Source organism: Camelus ferus, chromosome 28, assembly GCF_009834535.1.
Source record: "Camelus ferus isolate YT-003-E chromosome 28, BCGSAC_Cfer_1.0, whole genome shotgun sequence".
Lineage (NCBI taxonomy): Eukaryota > Metazoa > Chordata > Mammalia > Artiodactyla > Camelidae > Camelus > Camelus ferus.
In genome coordinates, this window is record NC_045723.1 from 6,842,361 (window position 1) to 6,863,891 (window position 21,531).

The 21,531-nt window shown below is 43.5% G+C and overlaps 2 protein-coding genes across 7 annotated transcripts in view; one reads left to right on the plus strand and one right to left on the minus strand.

The window, feature by feature from the left end:
• REEP1 (receptor accessory protein 1) overlaps positions 1-5,756 on the plus strand; it is a 93,767-nt gene extending 88,011 nt beyond the window's left edge. For 2 of the 5 annotated variants that reach the window (XM_032469638.1, XM_032469639.1), the window contains 3 exons: positions 314-465; positions 2,653-2,720; positions 3,348-5,756. In XM_032469638.1, coding sequence (XP_032325529.1) covers positions 314-465; positions 2,653-2,720; positions 3,348-3,408 — 281 coding nt within the window. In that variant the 3' untranslated portion in view covers positions 3,409-5,756. Of the gene's footprint in view, positions 1-313; positions 466-2,652 lie in introns of all 5 variants that reach the window. The other 3 variants (XM_032469640.1, XM_032469641.1, XR_004315803.1) reach the window with 2 other exon arrangements.
• Positions 5,757-6,357: 601 nt separating this feature from the next.
• Positions 6,358-21,308, minus strand: MRPL35 (mitochondrial ribosomal protein L35). Of its 2 annotated transcripts, XM_032469642.1 has the most exons (5): positions 21,290-21,308; positions 18,125-18,208; positions 12,944-13,148; positions 12,173-12,317; positions 6,358-9,298 (listed from the first exon to the last, which is right to left on the minus strand). In XM_032469642.1, the coding sequence occupies exons 2-5, from the start codon at positions 18,165-18,167 to the stop codon at positions 9,110-9,112; spliced, it is 582 nt and encodes a 193-aa protein (XP_032325533.1). In that variant the 5' UTR covers positions 18,168-18,208; positions 21,290-21,308; the 3' UTR covers positions 6,358-9,109. The 2 variants fall into 2 exon arrangements, with proteins under 2 accessions (XP_032325533.1, XP_006183699.1); XM_006183637.3 differs by lacking the exon at positions 21,290-21,308 and having other exon boundaries at positions 12,959-13,148.
• Between the last annotated feature and the right edge of the window lie 223 nt (positions 21,309-21,531).

Here is a 21,531-nt window from a genome sequence, read left to right on the forward strand (position 1 = left end):
CCTCACTGCTCCAAGCTGCAGGGTTTGACACGTCTCAGTTAAGGCCACCTCCCTTGTTAACGTCTCAGCAGATTCTGAAGTCTGTACTTGTTCCTGTGCATAGTGCCTGACCAGTCTCACCTCTGCACCCTCGTGATCCCGGACCCCCTGCAGTATCCCCAGGTGCTACTGGGGCCTTGGCTCTCCTAACCGGCCTGACTTGCCGTGCTGTGTGCCTAACCTTGACCTTGCCTGCCCTCCTTTGCTCCTTTCTACACTGATCCCTCCTCGCTGTACTTTGTCTCCTCTGTGTAGATTGTAAATGGACATTAAGTGGTTGAGGGAGATGTGAATGAGGGTGGTGTGAAGGCATGGGAGCCCCACCAGGTCCAAAATCCACTGGCGTTTTCTGACGAGGAGGAGGAAGACTTGCTGGATTTCATGTACAAGTATAAGGCACCTCGAAAGACGGAGTTCCCCCTGGAGGTACACGGTGTCAGGGGCTGCGGGTTGGAGCGTGTGTTTGCACAAAGGGCTTCACCCTGGAGATCTGGGGCTCCTGGGGGCGGCATCTCCTGGGACACCCAGCATCTCCTGAGTGCCTGGGGTGGGGAGATCTTCCTCCAAATGGGCAGGCCAAGCCACTAGGTAGCATCTGGCTGCTTGCCAAGGGATGAAAAAGACTCTGTGCTTTTATTTAGAAATAGGAGAGGTGAGATAGCCCCTAGGGATTTAAACAAACAAAACCATAAAAGCCCAACTACTAGCCTAAGGTGATGTGTGAGTGAAAAGCATCCCAAGTGAGTGTTTTGGGGGAAGAAAAGCTCAGAATGTGTTATATGACAAATTTTTATAAATAAGCTTGTTCATCTCTGTGTCGTCAAGACCCAGCACAGTTCCTGGTACAAAGTAGATACCCATAAAATGTTATTGAGGGGCACAGCCTTCAAAATGACCAAAACAGTGCACCTGGTAAATGTACTGTTGCCAGTTGTGGATGTGGATGGAGTTTTGGCAGCAAGAGGGCCAAGCCAAGAGCCTCAGGACCTGGCTCTGTGTAGGGTCACCAGCTGGGGCTCGAGTGCTGGGCGGGCAGAATTGGGGAACCCCAGAGTCGGCTTCTCCTTCCCCACCTGCTGAACACGGCGGCCCGAGAGTCCATCTGAGGCAAGTTGAGAGTCCCCCATCCAGAGAGCAGAGACCTTTGTGAGACTCAGGTGAGGCAGTGCCTGGAACGGTTCCCCGCCTCCAACTCAGGGGCCCGCCGGCCCTGTTCGCACGAGGACCGCAGTCCTTACCGCCGCGGTGCGCACGCGGCCATCAGGCTTCTTCCCCGGGTGGGGCACGCAGGGGTCAGTTTTGAAGTTAGAGGTTTTGGTAAAAGATATTCTGGGTTTGGACTCTGCCCAAGGAGTCCTTCACAGCCTGGGCAGCGCCATGATGGGGAGAGCGGCTCATCCCAGAGGCAGGGAAGTTGCCAGAACCATTCCAGATCCTGAGGGTTTGTGCCTTTTTGGTTCTGTGCTTTTTAAAGCTGCACAGGGTGTTTTACTGTTACCGTTGAACTGCTGAGGCCGATTACTACACAGACGCTTCAGCGATTCTTCTCGTACTCTGTCCAGAGGTGGCTGGTACCCATTTCCTAGCCTAAAGTTGTAGTGTGAGGACTCAGGATGTGGAAGGCCAGAGCCTTCGGTTCCTGCCTCTTCCTCTCCCGCCTCCCTTCCATGTGCCCGCGGGGCATGTGCTACTGGCTGGGAAATGGTGGTGACATGGACCTGCCCTCCAGAAGTCAGTGTGGCAGGGCAGACAGTGAGCAGAGAGGCACACTCCACCACGAGTGCAAAGCCCCCTGACATCCTCTCATGGGTTAAACATCGTGAGAACCGAGGAGGGGATCCTGGCTGTGAGTGGGTCGCAGTGGGTGGGGCTCAGGAGTGACTTTGCAGCTGGGTCCTCAGGAGCATTAGAAATAGCCAGACGGAGAAGGGAGGAGGGTGTGAAAGGACAGTGTAGAGAAAAAAGCTGAGTACGGAGAAGTGGGCCAGATGTGAACGCCCTTGAGTGCTATGCTAGGACAAACATCTCCCTTTTCTTTTATCGTAATAGTAACTTCCCCTGTGATGTGCGTGCCCCCTGGAAGGAGGGGCCGCTGGAGAGTCATTTGCAGGGGAGATGAGGTGGAACCCTTTGTACCTAAAGACAGTGTTTCCTCTGCTGTGTGGTGTGCTGTGCATGAAAGTGGACTGAAAACTGGGTGATGGAATTTTTAAGCACGTACCAAGAAACACGAGGCTGGTTCCCAGAGGAAATAGCAAAGAGCTGGGGAGGCCTTTCTCTCTGCTGAGTCATTTGTTGAGATCATTTTGCTCCCAGGGCAGAAACAAGCTGTGTCATCCTTCTGCACCACCATTGACTCGGGAGGTCCGGGGACTTAGGAGAGCATGAAGAAGAGGGTGGCCCGGCTTCACGGGGACGCGGGGACATGACTGATTCCCACTGCCGAGGCTCCGAGTGCCTCCCCCCGCCCCCCCCCCCCGCCTCCTCACACACACACACCTGCATTTGGCCTGCGGAGCTGGATGTCACAACACAAACCCAGCCAGGGGCCGTCCCCAAAATGTCCCACGTTTATGCCAAACTGAGGGATCCTTTTTCTGTTTTCCCTACCAGGCACCGCCTAGAATCCTTCGATCTCGCTTCAGGAAGAAAAGTACCTCATCCTCGGCCACTGAAACCACGTGAGTGAGATGAGCCAACAGCACCGGATCCACAGAATGTTCCTCCTCTGCCTTAAAGAGCTATTTATTCACTAATAACATAGAAACCCGCAAGCTGGTGTGCTGAGTGCGCAGCCTCGGACATGGCCTTTTCTCTCTCCCCTCTGCCGCTTTGAAGAGTTTTTCCCCCCTCTTTCCTTTTCTTCATTTTGCTGGGGAGAGGCTGAAAAGGGAAAGGTAGTGTGCAGGCGGTGTGACCTTTGTCTTCTGAGGTTAGTAATTTTCCACAGTTGGATTGTCATTGCAGACAGCAGTGTTTTTAGAAATAGAAGAGAACCCCCCCCGCACTGCTGAGATGTACATTTGTAATTTATTTGTTGCATACTTCGTTTTCAATCCTGTATATGCAAACAAAGCAATTTTTTAAATCTTTTTTTTTTGTTCTTGGTACTAATACTTTGGACTATGATGTACATATTTATGGCTTTTGGCTTAATATAGTGGGCTTGCCAGGGCTGCCAGAGGTTCTGATGTGTAAGAAAACTGCAAAAACAGACGTGTGAAAAATTATTTTGATTCTAGAGAATGTCTCGGATGTGCTTATAAGCTTCCAAACACAACTCCAGTGAAACATCCCTTTTCCTGCAGGGCGATGGTCCATGTTCTCCAGACAGTCAATATACCAGAGAAGTTTAGGATGAAGAGATAAGATTTTAGTACCAGAGGTGAGTGGAATGAGGTCAGGGGAACAGCCTAGAAGACGAGAAAAGCCACAGGAAGCTTGTCTCCCCTGTGGACCCAGGATCAGGAGCTTGTGAACCCTTCTGGGGGACTTACCGTCGCCGGAGGCAGGTGGCTCACCCTCGGGAGTGCAGACTCACAGAGCTGTTGCGAGGAATCCTTTTGAGTGTTTCAAAAGTGCTTGACAAGTGACTGTTCTCCTTCATAGGACCCAGGGCTGTGACCGATTTCCCCAGGTAGAGGAGCCTACAGTTGGAGCGCTTTGTTTTAGAGAACACTAAGCAAAAATCAGCCAATCAGTCCGAACAGAACCAAGCTTAGCAGCGCGCTTTGTTTCAGCCGGGCTGTGAGGCGCACCCGAGGCACCCAGCTTGCCGCCGGAGAGCCGGGTGCGAGCGAGCTTGCGGAGGCTGGGCGGTCTGCGGGGGAGGGGGGGGGACACGCGCGCCCGGCTCCCGGGCCGCTGTGGCTCACGCCCGCGGTCCCCTCCCTGGCTCGTGCAGAAGTGAGCAAGACAGAAGTCGCACGCTCCTGGGCGCTCATTTCGTACACGCCTGGATCGCTTAGTCAGAGAATAGAGCACCATCTGAGGGGACTCCCTATTTAGATGGAGAGTTTTATCTGAAAAGAAGAATCTGGTTTAAATAGCATTTGATGTGAGGCAGCTGCTCTCCCCAGGAGGGCTGAGTGTAGGCCTGTGCTTAGGTAAGTTGGTGTTCCCTTTCAGTGTAATGCATGCAGTGGTCACAACCCAGTTACTTATAGTCCTTGGATTGTGTTTGTTCATAGCAATGCCCTGAACACTAGAGAATTAGCGTCATGTACCACGTAGAACTTTGTGTCAATCGGCGATAAACAGGCCCAGTTAAAGACTGTTCCAGGACTGAGCTAGTCCAACAGACACCAGTCTTTGCTGATGAAGCGTGGACTGGATCTTAGCCACCTCAGAAGGGGTTTTACTTGAAGCCGATCGTTACTAGATATGCATATTTAAGTCCCTTTACCCCGCCCCCCCCAATGCCGCTGAAGGTGACTTTGTAATTTACAAAAGGATTTAGGAAAATAAACCTAAAAGCAAATTTGTGGTTCAGAGAGCAAATAGGGGTGGTCTGTTCTTTGTCTGTGCCCCACACCCATCAATACCTAAACCCGACAGGGAAGACAGAAAACTTGTTTTCTTCAAGCTCACTGAATAGTTTCAGACAGAGGAAAAATATATGCTTTAAAAGGTATTTATCTGATATTGGGGAGTACCCAGAATATCAGAAACAAGTACAAAAAAAGCTTGACTTAAGCAGCTTTTTAGCAATTTTTTTTTTGCCAGAATAATAAATGCCTTTAGCAGCAGAGATTAAAATCCTAGATTATCACCATTTTACAATGGAGAGTTTTAACAAGTACAGGCTATCAAGTTTGCACTCAATTATGCCAAAAACCAGTCTGAAGCACTCTGCTCCCAGACACGCTGTATTACTTCTCATTTAAAAATTAAAAAATATAAAGGTATCCAAACTGCTGTCTTAATGTAAGTGTAACTATTTTTCCTTCAAGTGTTGATTAGGGAGTCGGTTTTGCTCTTGAAAACACTCACTGTACAACTGAGAGCAGCTGTCCTATTTCTGGCAAAAACGTGTTTACTTATCCAACAAGCCGTGCATTTGTGTGTGGACTGATGTAGAATGTGAATGCCTCAACGTGTACACGTCGTGGTGTGGAGTTCTGTCTAGAGGATAAAACTGAATGTTTTTAAGTTGCTGATTTACAGACACAGGCTGTTTACAAAACGCTAGCTGGAAAGTCTGTGATTTTCGCGTAGTAACTTTTAGTTATTCGCTATCGAGCACCCGTTCTGTTTCTGAGGGGGTGAGATGTAGTGTTGTCCTTAGAAACTGGAGAGTTAGGCGTAATCCCTCCTGGCTTTGTGTGAATAGCTTGCTCACTTCGCTGGCCTCTGAGATGTGTGTTCTCTGTAGTGAACTGTCCATGTGTCTGTGGTAACAGTGCTTTGTCAACCATGACCATCACTGAGCACCTTCCTAGTCCTTCACCTTGCACAGTATTTCAAATGGTAAAGGATGTGCTTCGTTCGCAAACAGCACACGCTCAGAGAGCTGCCATTCTGGACTGTGGCTGTGCGTGTCTCCTCTTAGTTGATTTCTGTAATCCCTGTAGAACGATCTGTAATAAAGTAGTCTGCTGGACTGTGCATATCAAAAGGATGTAAAATTACAGTATTCCAAAGGTTGAAGTTCTGCTCTTTTGTTATATGCCTGATATATACCTTGAATAAAGTCTTAACATTTTTCTTTTAAAAGACACCTTTGTAATGTTGGGCTTTTAAAATACTTTAAAAAAATTGTATTCAGCAGCAAGGATTAGAAGCTAAGCGCTCAGCCACTAACTGGCCTGGTGCCTGGTGACCTGGCTCCAAGCCTGCTGCACAGAATTACTGCAAAGAGAAAAAATTCAAAGGTATCAGTGCTTTTTGAAAACCAGTTGATCACATGAATCTAAACCTGGTAGTACGTTTGTTTTACATATTTAAAGGTCACCGGTGGGAACTAGGGAGCTGTGAAAACAGAGTAGTTCATCGGTAAGGCGATTTTAATTCTGCAACAGACCAGTTCCTTCTTGGAACCTGTTTATTCATCTGCAAATGTGGGAGGACGCGTGCAGGTCAGAAGAGGGTGCTGCATGCGGAGGTGCTGGGGGGCGTGGGTGCCCCTGTTTTAGAAGGTATAAGGAGGCACCTGGAAGCCTCCCCGGGTGGTCACAAAGGCCTGGAAACTCAAAACCTGAAACATCACAATGAAGCGCCCATTTTCTTTGCCATTACAGTCCTGTACATTTGACACGAGGGTTGTGAAAAATAGTAGCAACAGGTCAAGAAGAAGATTCAGAGGACTGAAAGCAGAGATGCAAAGAAAGGCTGAAAATCCATTCATTTATTCATTTACTGAGCCAAGCCCAGTGTCAACAGAACTGAGATTAACCAGGTTAAGAGCTGACAGATGACGGAAAAGCAAAATGACAAAACTTAAAAGCTGGGGGGAAGGTATAGCTCAGTGGTAGAGTGCATGCTTCGCATGCGTGAGGTCCTGAGTTCAATCTCCAATGCTTCCATTAAAAAAATAATAATGAAAATATAAAAAATAATAAAACTTTAAAAAGCTAACTTGGTTCACTGTCATGAAGAAGTGTTGAGTATTTATGGTGCTAGATTTCAGTCACTTGTTGATTTAGATGTAAATTTTCAAGTGTTGTTAGAAGACTCAGGGAAATACACAGGAGTCCAGGGAGTCAGACCTGGGCTCTGTGACTTAGTAGCTGTATTTTGGGTAATGTATTTAAGCTGCTGTGAGCTTCAGTTTCCACAAATCTGAACAAGGGAGAGAGAATATCTCCCTTGCAAGGCTGGTCCTGAGGATTAGTGGTTTTGTGGATACATGCTGGGACACAGTAGGTGTTCAATAAATTATACTTTTACATACTTGGATGTTACTTAGATAAGACTCTAACATTTGATCACCCACTGTGGATCGAGTGCCCCTGAGGAAACAAAACTGTCACCTAGATCTGGGTGACATGGCAATCAATGTGTTAATTTAAGATGTTTTGTTGTCAAACTATAAAATCAGTGTCAATGACAAACCCTGCTCCCCACAAAACAGTTGTATATGTGAAAATTCCCTTTCCCCTAAATCACAGGCCTGTCAGCCCTTCCATTTCCATCCACCTCTGGCTGCTGAGGCCTCGTGCCAGCCCTTGTCTCTGCCTCTCCTGACCCTGGCCTGGAGGGGGAGCCAAGGTGCTCTGCCCCGTAAGAGCCCCTGCAGTCCATGTTTGCACTAGAGAAGTCACGGAGGTGATGGGACAGTCTCCTCCTCCCCAGCGTCTTCAGGCACCAGCTCCATCCCACTACTAGAGGTGAGTGCAAGGGGTAAGGAGGCAGGCAGGTGAGAAATGATGCCGATGCCTTGTAAGTGACTGGCTGCGGCCACCTCAGCAGTAAGAGGGAAAGAAAACCCATCAAAACAGAAAGACACTCTGTGCTCCATGCTCAAGATTCTCATCTCAAATCAAATGTCCTTTCTTTATTAACTGGAAACAGACATACATGTGGCTTTGTAGTTTTCGAACATGCCATTGTCACCCTTTTAACGAACGCACACTGGTTTCTAGGAATCCCTCCACTAATCCGAGCCTGCCACAGAAGTTCAATTTGGGTAGCTTTTCCCTTAATCTGTTAATAATAGAGGAACTTCATCATATCACTATCAACTATTATATTAAAGGATCTGAAGCAGTAATTGAGGCATGGTTCTATATAATAATGATTTTTCAACCAAGCGAAATGCTCTATTGTTTGAAAATGCTTTCCAGGTGATTCTGATAGGAGAGCTTAGAACCAGGCCCTCATAATCACTTTGAAAATCTAAACTTTCCTCAGTGCCTGACCCTCTTCAAGTGAATAATGCTTCACTCTTGCCTCATTTCTAAAATGACTGAGGTTACTTTTTACCCTTAGTTTGTACAATGTGTCTTTGGAAAATTTTGGAAAAGTTTATCCTCAAAGTTGAAAATACGGAATCACAAGTGGACAAACCAACTTTTAAAAAATACAGTACCTTTTAAATCCTGGGTAAAAAGCTTTTGTCTTCACCTGTATAGCCTTTTATTTCATGAATGGACATCCCGAAAGACTATTTCATTTTCTCCTCTTGAAAAAAAATCCTTTCCCAATAACCTGAGTGAGAACCGTTGTGAACACAACAAACCCAGTCCCCTGGGTGCGTGCTGCCACCCCGGGCTCCCCTCGGAGTGAAACTGCTCACAGAACTAGTTTTTGCTGCACGAGGACCAGCTAATATGACCAAGTGGGCCAGGTTGGGCTCCTGACCTAAGAACAGCCAGTCCCTACGCTGGTCAGCGCCCCTGATGAGACCTGGTGTGAAGAGACAAGCTGGCCCGGTTGGGTCCTGACAGTCAGAGCCTGGAGTCAGGAGCTGAGGGTCCTGATGCAGAGAAGAACCTGCGTGGTGCACGCTACGAGGGAGCGGGTACTGAGAGTAAACAGAAGCTGTGAATTAGAGAGCGTGGTGAGGAGAGAGCGAGTGGAGCCCGCGATGCAACAAGAACTGAGCCGCATGCAAGGCAGACTCCACGCCTAGAGGCCCACCACGTCCTGCCGCTGGACCCCTGGAGGTGCCTCGGGTCCAGGATCACCATGTGGCTGCTGCTCGTCCTGAGGCCCGGGGGTCCGCTCTGGGAGGGAGGAGGGGTGGTGAGGTGGTTCCTGAGTCCCCAGGCACGTGTCCTTTAAACATCACACTGCGTGAGCTAACTTGTTACTTTACAGTCTTTTTATGTCTGTCCTCGCTTGAGATTCCTTGCAGCTAAATAAGCCTAATGGGAACAACTGGTTAAGCCGTTACCATGTAATTAATAATGAACAATAATCATTCATTTAAAATTTCTATTTCTCTGAACAAACCTGGGAATGTTTACTCCATTGAGTTTTAGAACGCAGATAAATTTAATGTTGGTACTGTATGTTACCATATCAGCAGGTACAATTTACAGCACATTTCATACTCTCTCACTTTTGCAAAGACATCATATACACAAAGATGCAGATTCATCCACCAGGAAATCATAAAACTTCTGATCTACGCTTCCAGGTTCGTCCGATCGTGGTACTTCCGATACGGGTCGTCAGCGTACCAGTTCCGCCTCTTCCAGAAAGACGTCGTCATTTTATCCAGGAGCTTACTCTGAGTTTTGTTGCAGAAGACAAATTCCCTTAAGCGTCTTTTTCTTGCAACCGTCTTTTTCCATAATTTTTTCTTATAACCAGCCTGTTAGATAATATTACAAAGACAATTAAAACATTTTATTATGTAGGAAACAACAGATATCTCCACTACTCATGGCTTATAGGCCTTGTGGGAAAAAAGACTGAACTTTCACAGGGGCTGGTATGTTTTTCAGAAAAAATGTGATTCTCAATAGAGGGTAGACAGAGAAAAAGCATGTGTAGTTTGAAAAAAATTAATAATTTAATATTTTTAAAAAGATTAAATTAAAACCAAGGAAATAAAGCTAAATAGATCAGTGTGGCTGGTGAAGTACAGGGAATGATAAGCAATTCTAACAGCCAACTGGCTGTGTGTTACCTTGTTATCCCTTCAACCATCTTCAACAATAACGTGCTAAGATTCTCATTTTACAGATTAAAGAGAAACAATTGCTGATTAGAGAAGTTTAGTAGCAGACTGAGGTCAGAGAACTAGTAAGAGTCCTTAACAGCTGCGCTGCTGTCCTCCTACCTGGAGGAGGATGTGGGGAGTACTGCAGTCGGTAGCATGTACGTTCACTTACGGGAACCCAAGTATTACAAGGGCTGAGAAGAAAGGCACTCACACACGTCGCTCCGTTTATTCTTTTCACACACGGGGGACCAATTTCTATAGTAAGTACTTTTCTAGGGAATAATGACTACAGCAGAACTACCACTAGGAGTGGGGAAGGAATGGTTACCCCGTATGTTTAATCCACAAAGGCCATATACACCTTCTATGCATCATTAATTCTGAAGAATTAATTTCTGAAGAAACAGGTTATGACACCGAATATAAAAACTATAATCAAAGCCTGTTTAAACTAGAAGAGACCGGGAGCGGGAGGGTATAGCTCAGAGTTAAGAGCACACACTTAGTAGTGGGTTCAATCCCCAGTACCTTCATTAGAAATAAATAAATAAATAAATAGATAAATACATAAAAATAAGATTTATTTAAAAAAAATTAAAAATAAACTAGAAAAGACCTTGGGCACCACCCAGGTTAATGCTTGGCTAAAACCACCCCTGATTTATAAGGGAGCTGAGATAAAATCCAAGCCATTGGTCAGAGCACTTGGATCCTTTCAAGCCAAGGGCTCTTGGGGGCATCGCACTAACTGAACAAAACCACAGCTCTTCCCTGAGAAGGTGCCCGGGATTTCCAGCACGCCTTAGTGTCAGCACTGTGACCAGCAAGCCCCTCTATAGAACAGTGACGCTTAGAAATAAAGAAGGGTTATTTAAGAGTTCTGGTTTTAAAATGGCAGAGATTAGATGGCCATTTCTCATTGCTTACAATTTTAAATTGAAAGATTCAAGCCCAAATCCTCATATTTGTGTAGTAATTTTCTAGTCTGTAAGCCAAATGGGGGCCCTGTAGATCTCCGACATACAGACAGCTGCTCTGCTCTGCTGACCTGCCCATTATGGGTTACATGACGTGGAATGTAACCACTGTGAAAATGCTTGAAAGTTTTTAGACAATCCTAGGTCCAGAAATGGAAGGGGGGAATATAAACAAAACAAATTAGGGACACTGACATGAAACTGTGCTGCAGAAAATACTTTCAGTTTTTATGCATTAGTATAAATTAACCCACCCATATTTTTTATTTTCTTCTTAAAATCAGATTTTGGTGGAACAGGCCATTCTGCATACAGAGTACTTTTTAAGGCCTTGAGTGGGAACTAGGTATTACAACTGGAGAATTTGATCAGGTCATTTATAACAGTATGAGGGTTTCAGGGCCCAATAAAAAGGATGTGAAAAGGAAGGCAAGGAAAACCACTCGTTTCATTTTATCTACAGCCAGATGAGGTCCAGGAAACTATTTGTAGAACAAAGGGGAGGAGATGTTTCCAATAGTCCAAAATTCACAACCATCAGCTACTTGTGGATTACAAGAGCTTCTATTTAGTGCAGGAAACTAACCACCACAGTACTGTTCCAACAGAGAAATGAGCTGAGAGTTCTAATCAAACTATTTCTCTACAAATTTAGGATTGTTTATAAGAAAGAAGATAATCCTTTCAACCTTTTAAATAGTCAGTCCTATCAATTATTTTATTTTCACAGGGAAACAAATTTTAATCTTTAAGGAATTATTGGTTAAATTCCAAGTAGTATAAGGGAATTAGGATTTGAATAGTTACGAAAACTCAAAGGTCGTTTTGTGAAACTCCGGTTTTCAGCCGCTTCCTAATTATGACCTGCTCTGTCTCTAAGAATAAAAAGGACATGAATGAAGAAGCCCACATTCACATTCACGACATGCTGTGGGAGAAGACGGAGTGGGAATAATCCATCAGAGTCCCCCTGTAGGGGCTGTGGTCCCTGGTCAGACTAAGTATTAGAGTTCTGTCTGATACGGTCCCCAATCAAATACGCCAACAGGGGAAAAAAAAGTGTATGAGGGGTTAATGTTCTGTCATAGACATTAAACCACCTGGAGAACCCAATCCAAGGTAGGCTGGAAGCTCTTCAGTTCCCAGATCTGAGCCAGATGACTAAATCCACTCCGCTGTTTTAACACTCTCGGCTTAAACAGAGCCTCCCCACAGGATCACTGCACGGGGGTCTCTAAGTGATCCAGGTAATCATTAGATAAGGCGGACATGTAAGAGACCTGAGAGGAACCTGCCCTAAAGCGAAGACTTCCATCACTGAATATTTTGTTATATGAATGCTTAAACATGTTTTCTTCACATGGATTTGTTTACATGAAGAGATGCCTGCCAAGCTGGGACTTAAGCACTGCAGTGTAAAAGCTACTGTAAGTCGGGGGTTAGGGGGCGCGGGGAGGTAAGTCAGGAACAGGCTAACTGAATTCTGCGTCAGTTCAGTCTGCATACACTCCTTGTCCAAGCAAGTAACCACGTGACGACTCACCTTCCTCCTTAGCCACAGGCCAGAATGAAGTCGAAGAAACCTATAGATGACAGCTTTCACAGTCTTTCTCTTGCCTTTTCGTGAACTGAAGTATGTGACAGTTCTGACTGGTAGCTTCAGGACACCTGGGAGCAAGGGGGCCACTCTAAAATATATTAAGAAAAACATAACTCAGCAGTAAGACTGATTAAAGGATAAAATCCACTTCTATACTTTGAAAGAAGCAGCTCCACCGGAATAGAGCTGACTTTCAATACACACTATTATTTCAGGTGACACTACGTGTAGGTAAGAATAGCAGCTTGCGAGCCCTCCATCACCTACCCCCTCCATCCCCACAGGATGTATCCTGTGATACTTTAACCACCTGATTTCTCATCCATCTGCCCAATGGATTATAAACTCCTTGAGGACTTCAGCTTGTTTTTATCTTTGCTTCCTTCATACCAAGTATGGTGCTGGGTACCCAGGAGTAATTAAACATCTGCTGGCTGAACGAGCGCCACTCGCCACCCAGCCTTGTAAGCTGAGCATCTTGTTCACCGCCCCCCCCCCCCCACTTTGGCCAACAGATTCCATCCCAGAAACAACAGCTAGAACATTAGAAGGGTGTTCGGTTTGGTTGTCCCTGCTGCCGGCACAAATATTCTCCCATTCCATCAGGCAAAGGTCTACAGAATAAACTGTAGGCAAGCAAAAGGTATCATGGACTTCTAAGATGTTGCTGGAGGCATGAAGGTTTTAGAATTTTTGTCCAAGCATCATGCTTACTGAAATACACCCCACCTATTGAAGACTGTTGCTGTAGGCCCACATGTCAGGTTCCTGACAGATGTGATAAGCCTGGGAGCAGAGGAAACAACCGGTGTCTGAGTGGGACTGAAACGTCGGGTGGACAGGGCAGAACTAAGACAGGCATTCTTGGCGCAGTTTCGATAGGCTGAAGAGGCCAAAATATTCAGGGGTCGGAAGATTCCTAGAGAGAGAGAGAGAGAAGCATATATGCTCAATGTGACGCTCCAAGTATGCATCCGGGTACTTAAAATGAAGTAATGTATCAAAGCAACCAAGTGTTATATGTAATTAATGTGTCCTGAGCATCAGACCCACACGTGGAACTTTTTCTCAACCTTACTGAGGTGTAGCTTACATGCCACAAAATTATCCATTTGTGTACAATCCAATGCTTTTTAGTAACTTTAGAGAGTTGTGCAGCCATCACCACAACCCAGCCTGTGTCCTAGTTCTGCGTTCAGCAGTAGTGGGAAAAAAGACACGTAATGTTAACCCCCACCTCCAGATCTGAGACTGACGAGACAAACTCCTGCACGAAGGGCAGCAGCGTGGCAGAGACACGAAAGCCTGACAGCTCCCCTGAGAGGCAGTAGAGCAAAAAGAGGAGACAGAAGAGGTACTTGAGCTCTCCTCTAGAAAACGAAGAGGCCATGAGAGGAGGAGGTACAGATTCCAGGTAGGATGAACAACACATGTGAAGGCAAGGAAGTTGGAACAGATCCAGGTCGGGAGTGGGGACTGGACCTGCCCAGAGGCTGAGCACCGCTTGCCTGACTGTCAGAGAAGCCTGGGGAGTAGTGGGAGACAAGGCGGGCGGATCAGAAGGCAGATCACGGAGGGCCTGGATGTGTGGACAGAACGCAGTTCTCTTTGTCAGTCCTGCACAGCACCGCCAGACCAGAGGCCACGCTGCAAAGCAGGATCACTCAGGGCTCCAACTCTACCTGTAGATTCTGACTGAGCCTAGTGTGGGACTCAAGAATGTGCACATTGGCCAAGCTCCACAGGATGATGGACGTGTCCTAAAACTGGACTGTGGTGGTAGCTGCACAACTCACTACATCAAGTTGTACACATAAAACAAGTAATTTCATGGTATGTAAATTATACCTCAATAGTTAGTTAAAAGAAAATCTCCACTATAAACAACAAGGTCCTGCTGTGCAGCACAGGGAACTACACTCAGTACCTTGTAATAGTCCAAAATGAAACAGAATATGAAAAAGAACACATATATGTATAACGGAGTCACTATGCCATACACCAGAAACTAACACGGCATTGCAAATCAACTAAACTTCAATTATTAAAAAAAAAAAAGATACTAAGCAAGGGCTTAGAACCACTGTCTTACTGTCCACTGCACTGATTTCACATAACAAATAAGGGGCAGTGTGGCACAGAAGTGAAGTCCCAATGTTTGAGTCAGATTGTTTGGATTCAAATCCAACTCTAGTACTTACTAGCTGTGTGACCATGGGCCAGTTACTTAACCTCTCTGTGCCCCAGTTTCCTCAAATTTAAATGATAATCAGGAGCATGTAATGAGAATTAAATAAAATAAACCATGTAGAGTGCTGATAACAGTGCTTGGCATGGAGAAAACACTTAACGAATGTTAATGGCAGATAAAAAAGAGCTGAGGAATGCTTAGCAAAGATGGTATAATGTTAAGAGGTGGCAGAAGGAAGACAGAACACTTAAAACCCTTTTTCTGCTTTTCTGTTCTCCAGCAAAGATAACAATTTTCAAACTGAAAAATGTAGCATAAACGTTAATGAATTAGCTGAAATCCAAGATTCAGGAGACTGGTGAGGCAGCCCTTACACTGGGCCTCTGGAAGTCAAATTCTCTACTCAGTGCAGGCCTTCAAGGCTCCAGGTATAAATAATTTATGTCTCAAAGAACTGAAAACTATTTGCAGACATGATTACAAACTAGGAGGTAATCTTTCAAAGATTAAAGTGAATCAAAGAGGAGGATTGTAGGCAAGAAAATCCAATTTTCACAGGTCATCAGAGCTAGATATGTCTCAATTAAAAAAAAAAAAGCCTCTCAGAAATTCTTGGAACTTACTCCTCAGGGAAGCGAGCAGATAGAGTCTAGAAATAAATGGGTAAACTACAAGCTTATCTGTAGAAAAAAGGTTAGAATGGATTAAAAAAGAAAAAAAAAGAAGTGCACAGAGAAAAAAAATATTTTGTCAACTGGGAATAAATTGTTCCTTAAAAAGAACTTCATTTTATTTTCTGATGTAGTCACCAGCCTGAGAAATCAGGGGAGTATCTAGACACGGTGTATCCTGACTTTAGGAAAGCATGTGAGGTTTCTTATATTCTAAATAAATACAGCAATGTGGGCAGGATAATAGCACTGTTAGGTAAATTCCAAGCTGACTGAAAACTATCCTCAAATGAGTTGATTGCTGTTCTGCTGGTGAAAGCGTCTTCCTGGCTCCCTAATTGACTCTTATGAACATATCTTCATAAGGCATGTTTAGCAAATCTGCATGAAAAAACAAGCTGGGAACCACGACTTATTAATGTGTTTATGAAGACAGACTATCTGGACGCAGAGTGATCTCAGTAAGAGGAAAAACACATCAAAATTAACAAGATGAAACGGGATAAACACACTGAGGTTAGAAAAACATGGCTCCTGGAAGAATAGGAAGGGTGAGCCTGGTTTAAGAGCAGTTCCTGAGAAAGTGACTTGGGAGGGGCTTTTATCCACCATACCCTCTCGTGGACCAGCATTGTGATTTAGTTTGTAAAAACCGAACACAGTCCACCTCAGACTGTGTTAACAAAAGGGCAGCTCACAAATCAAGGGCAGTAATTAACTGCTCCTTCAGTCTTCTGCCCTGTTTGAGTATTTTAATACAGACTGGCTTTCTCTTTACTCTTGAATGGAGAAGACTGATGTTTTCACAAAGAAGGTGATACAAAACCAGTTTCGAAGGAATAAGAGAAGGTGGAGGGAACAGGAGGCAGAAAATGGAATATGTAGTATGTTTGGGAAATTATGTATTATGTTTGGAGAATTACAAATAGTCCCCTGTGGCAGGAATCCAAGGAATATGCGGAGGGGTAGATGAGTGTGACAGTGTCTAAAGTAGTGGTCTTCAAGCTTTTTTTTTTTTTTTTTTTGCAAGCTTTTTTGATCCCATACCCTCTAAAAGAATATGAAAAATTATATACATTTTCACAAAATTTTAAGTAATATCTAAAATTATAAACAGTTTACATTCTTAAAAAGGATATAATGTCTAGTGTATTTCAAATACTGACATTTAAAAATAAGATATCACATCACTCTCTTAAATGTTTTCAATGGAATCTGAATATCATAGTGTATTAATACCCACCTACCTTATCTATTTTTAAAAAACAAGGACAATAAATTTAAGTTGATGAAAATAAGAACTTCTTTTCATCAAAAGATACTTTAAACTAAAAAAGCAAGCCAGAGTGGGAGCTATTTGGAAACATTTAAATAAGAAAAGACACATACCCAGAATATATAAAGAATTACCATAACTTAGTAAGACGAAGAATCCAATAGAAAAATGGACAAAATATTTAAGTATTTCATCAAAGAAATTCAGATGGCTAATTCACACATATAAAGCTATTCCGGCTCATTACTAATCAGGGAAATGCTATTTAAACCACAACGATGCCACCAAGATCAGACTGAAAAAAATCTATAGGTCTTAACAATACCAACTCCACATGAAAATGTGGAGCATACAGTGCTGGGTGGCTTTAAATAAACACATCACTTTGGCGGTTTTCAGGCAATGCAGAATATATACATACTCTGATTCAGCAAGTCTACAGCCAGTTTTATATGTATACACACACACCTTAGAGAAACTCTTGCACACATGTACCAGGACACACCACCAATCAGCTTTGCATCTAACCACCCCAAATGGAAACACCCAAACACCCATCAACAATAAAACGAAGAATAGAAAAATGAGGTAATCACATAAGGGACTATTCTATACCAGTGAGAAAGCATTACAGCTACATGTAAAATGAATGAATTTCACAATGTAAAAACACAAGAGTACATACTGTGTGATTCCGTTCATGTAAAGTACAAGCAGACAAAACTAAACAGTATATTACTTATGACGCATATATGGATCTTAAAACTATTTCAGAACAAAAGACAAGGTGGTAATAAAAATAAAGATAGAGTTTATGTTCGGCAGAAATAGCTAATTTTGATTGGGGAGGCATATAGAAGTGGAAAAGACACTTCAGGTAGCGTTGTACGTTCTGGCCTGGGTGTTAAGTTCTACCCATGTTTGCTTAAATTATTCAAGTTATGCGTGTACGCTATATAAATTTTTATATGTTGTATTTCGCAATTTAAAAATATCCCAAATAACAAGCTTTTCTGTAACTTTACACTTTTTTCTTCTTTATTTCTATTCTTATTCCACAGAATTTTATCTTTATTTCGTGTGAAAGTAATTTACTGATAATCTTATCCTATTTGAATGATCTTTAACTTTTTGCAGAAGTCCTTAGAGTGAAGGCAACCCTTCACTCCGATCATCTCTAGGTCAGGATGCACCGGGATCTGAGTGAACCAAACAGCCACATTCCCTGCACGTTGCTTGAATCTCATACGGACACGCTCACGATATGCCAGGTTACTACGCAAGGCGCTGTACGTGCACGAGCTCATCTAGTCCTCAGGAGGATGGTATTATCCCTATTTTAGAGCTGCAGAATCTGCAGTTCAAAGATACTAAATAACTTCAAGGTCAAGGGTCGTGAGTGGCGGGTTCTAGCCTCCAAATCAGAAAGTCAACTGCGACTTTCCTGTCTTCCTCGCGCCAGCCCCGCTACCCTAGTCCCTCTGGTTTGTTTTCTAGGGAAGGCGGAACGGTTACGAGCCGGTAAGGAAGTGGAACCTGCGGGAGACCCAGGTCCGCAAGGGTCCAAGAGTCTCGAGGATCTCTGTTGCCGGTGGCCGAATACAGGCCGCCCCGGAGAAAATTCGGCACCCTCTGGCCTCAAAGAATGACACCCCCTTCCCCATTTTGTTTTTTCCCTGTTAACCTCCACGCTAAAGGCCCACTGCTTCCTGCGCAGGACCCCTTTCTGTGACTCGAGCGCGTCGCTTTCCACTGACCTGATGCTGCTCTCACGGCACCAGCAAAAGCGGAGGCTGCCATCTTGCCGCCCCGCCTTACGGCAGCCGCCTGGAGTCTAAAAGCTGCAGGGCGAGAGGGAAATAAAGAAAAGTAATCTGGGCGGGGCTAAGGAAAGGGCGGGGAAAATGAATAAAGGAACAACCAAGGCTACCTGTATTGAATGTCTTCTGCATGCCAGGCTGTAAAACAAGTGCCTATAGGATAGTGCCTGGAATATAGTGGGATCTCAATAAATTTTTACTGAGCATTTGATTGAAAGATGTATTTATTTAAGTACACAACATAATTGAAAAACAATTTCTTTTTGTTCATTTTATTAAATTTATTTGAGGGAATAAAACGTATCCTTCCAAAGCTGGTAGATGTTAGGCTAAATGAATAGGAGATAGCAATGTTATCAGAAAAAAATTTAACTGGATGCCAAGTATAATCAAATGAATGTAAATATCCCAAGGATCTCTCTCTCACAGAAACACAAACACACACACACACAATTTTTTCTAATCAATATCACTGCCATTTGGTAGAATAGCATCTCAACTCTTTCTGAACAATCTACACTCCTCATTTTATTCCTGAGAATGAGAGATCATACTTAAAAAAAAAAGTTCAAATAGACAAAAACCAACAAAACCTCTCCTATCCTTGTTGCCTAAGATATTTTACACATATAAAATATATGACAATATTTACTGGTTGAAATGGGTAAGGGTCAAACATTGGGTCTCAAAGACTTCACATTTAATAAGGAGACAAGTACAGACCATAAATACAAGACACATAAATGACTCATGGGGTAGTTCAAAGTTAAGGAGAGAAGGCTTCTGGTTGGGGTGATCAGGGACAAGGAGGTAAAATATAACATGAGTCTCAAAGAATAGGGAGGATTTTAACAAGGGCAAGGTCATTCTTGGCAGTAAGAACACCACAAGCTGAGAAGAGGGAACCAAGACAGAAAGACACAGGATTTATTTAGAGCAGTCATTCTCAAACTTTTTGGTCTTAGAATCTCTATGCTTAAAAATTGAGGACCCCAAAGCACTTTTAATTATATGGATTATATCTATTAGTATTTATTATATTGGAAAGTAAAAGTAAAACAGAGGAAAAATAAAAAATACTTATTGTATTAGTTTCTGATTGCTGTTATAACTAACACAAATTTGGTGGCTTAAAACAACACAAATTTACTGTCTCACATTTCTGTAGGTCAGAAGTCTAAAATGGGTTTCACGGGGCTAAAATCAAGGTATCCAAGGCTGTGCTCCTTCTGGAGGCTCTTGGAAAGATTTGTTTCATTGCCCTTTCTAGCTTCTAGAGTCTTGTGGCCTCCTTCTTTATCTTCAAAGCCAGTGAGCTACATCATTCTGACTTCCGTTTCCATTGTCACATCTTCTTTTCTGACTCTGAACCTCTGGCTTCCTTCTTTTACTCATAAGGACCTTTGTTATTACATTTGGCCCACACAGATAATGGAGGATAGTCTCCCCATCTCAAAATTCTTAGTTTAATCACACCTGCAAAGTTCTTTTTGTCATGTTAGCATATTGAGAGGTTCCAGGATTTGGGACAATGTAGGCATATTGGGGGATGATGATTCTGCCTACTGCACTTATTAATTCATTTTTAAACAATTATAAACCTATTACATGTTAGAACAAGTATTTTTATGAAAAATAACTATTCAGTAAAAGTGAGAAGAGTGGCATTGTTTAGCCTTTCTGCAAATCTCTTTAAGGTCTGATTTAATAGAAAGGTGGATTCCGAAATTCACATATGCATTCAATTTGTTGTGGTATCACCTGTCGTGTTGTCTCTGGAAAAACTCTACTGTACAATTATGAACAGTGAGTGAAAACACTCACTGTTTGAAGGTAGTTTTGATTTTATAGACTGCCTGAAAGGGTCTCAGGCTCACCAGGGGTCCCAGGTCACACTTTTGAGAACCACTAAGTTGGTTATACTTCAGTTTCTCTGGGTTTTAGGGTAGAGAAGTGGGTGACGATCTTGAATTGCTATTGTTGCTATCTTGATCTCCCACCACAGTGGCCACTTGGAGCTTAGAAACACACATACATGCTGGAAAAATACTCAGACATTTCTTAATACTCCTTCATTGGCAGGAGTCACTGCACGTTTTTGAACAAGAGAAGTGATTTCTGAGTTACTGTAGAAGAGTTTATTTTAAAACAAAAAAAATTCTTAAATTTCATGTAGAAGATGAGGATTAAGGACTTAGTTAAATGAGAGATTAGGAAACTACAGGAATTAATTTTGGATTTTGAAATCTTGCAGCAGAAGTTCCTAATGATGTTCAGGCCCAAGATGTGGTTGTGCCATACACAGCTGGAGCAGATTGAAATTGCTCATTGGCATTGAGAAGTTTATGGCCAAGGTATCGGAAAAGTCATCACATTGGTATCACCTAGCATGACAGGGGTGGGCAGAAATGGGATGGGGGGACTGCAGTTCAATTGTTAAAATTACTAAAACAGATGGGAGACTGCTCTGGAGGCTGGTATTGGCGATATGAAATACAGAGTGCAATATAATTACAAAAGTACCCTGAAAAAGCATTGAACATATACAAACGTAAGTAATTATTTTATTTTAGATAATTTTCAAGCCCATTTCTTTACAAATGGGATTAGTAGCGTTGTTTACCCCTAGGGAGAACACCACACTACAATAAACTACCTAGTTAAGGCTTGAAAGTACTTTGCAAACGCAATAAATAAACACGCTATTTATTTTCTATGATACTGCGATAAAATCACTTTTAGTATTAATAGCATTGAATACGGTGTTCAATAATTAACATTTGATACCTTGATCATAGACTCAGTGGAATACTTTGAACAGTGTTTCTGCACTGACCTTATCTTCCAATCTATTCCACAAATTGCGGCCAAAATCATCTCTAAAGTAAAAATTTGGTGAGGAAAGTGGTTTGGTTTTATCTGGAAGGAATAGAAACTGTGGAACTCGAAGAATCAGGGTTCCTATCCTTGCTCTGCCATTTATTACAAGGGCGACACATTCTGCACAAAGGTTCTTTCACCAAGTGTCCCACAAGCAGGATAACTCCCTTCAGGGCTGTCAAAGGAAACGAACGCGCAAACCGAGAAAACACCACTGTTTACATAATTTTGGGCAAACCCATTCCTTTCTGTATCCAGCTGACAAAAATGCTTTCTTGCTTGAATTCTCCGAAGAGTCATAACTGCCGATTTCCGCGCGCACCAATGCCGGAGTTCCAGACACCTTCCCAGTCTTGGCTTTCACCTAGTAACTCCGGCTTCGGGCAACGGACCAGAACCACAGGAGCGACCCGGAAGGAGAAACCGCCCTTTCCGCCAGGGGCGGGCCCTTTCTCTCCCACCGG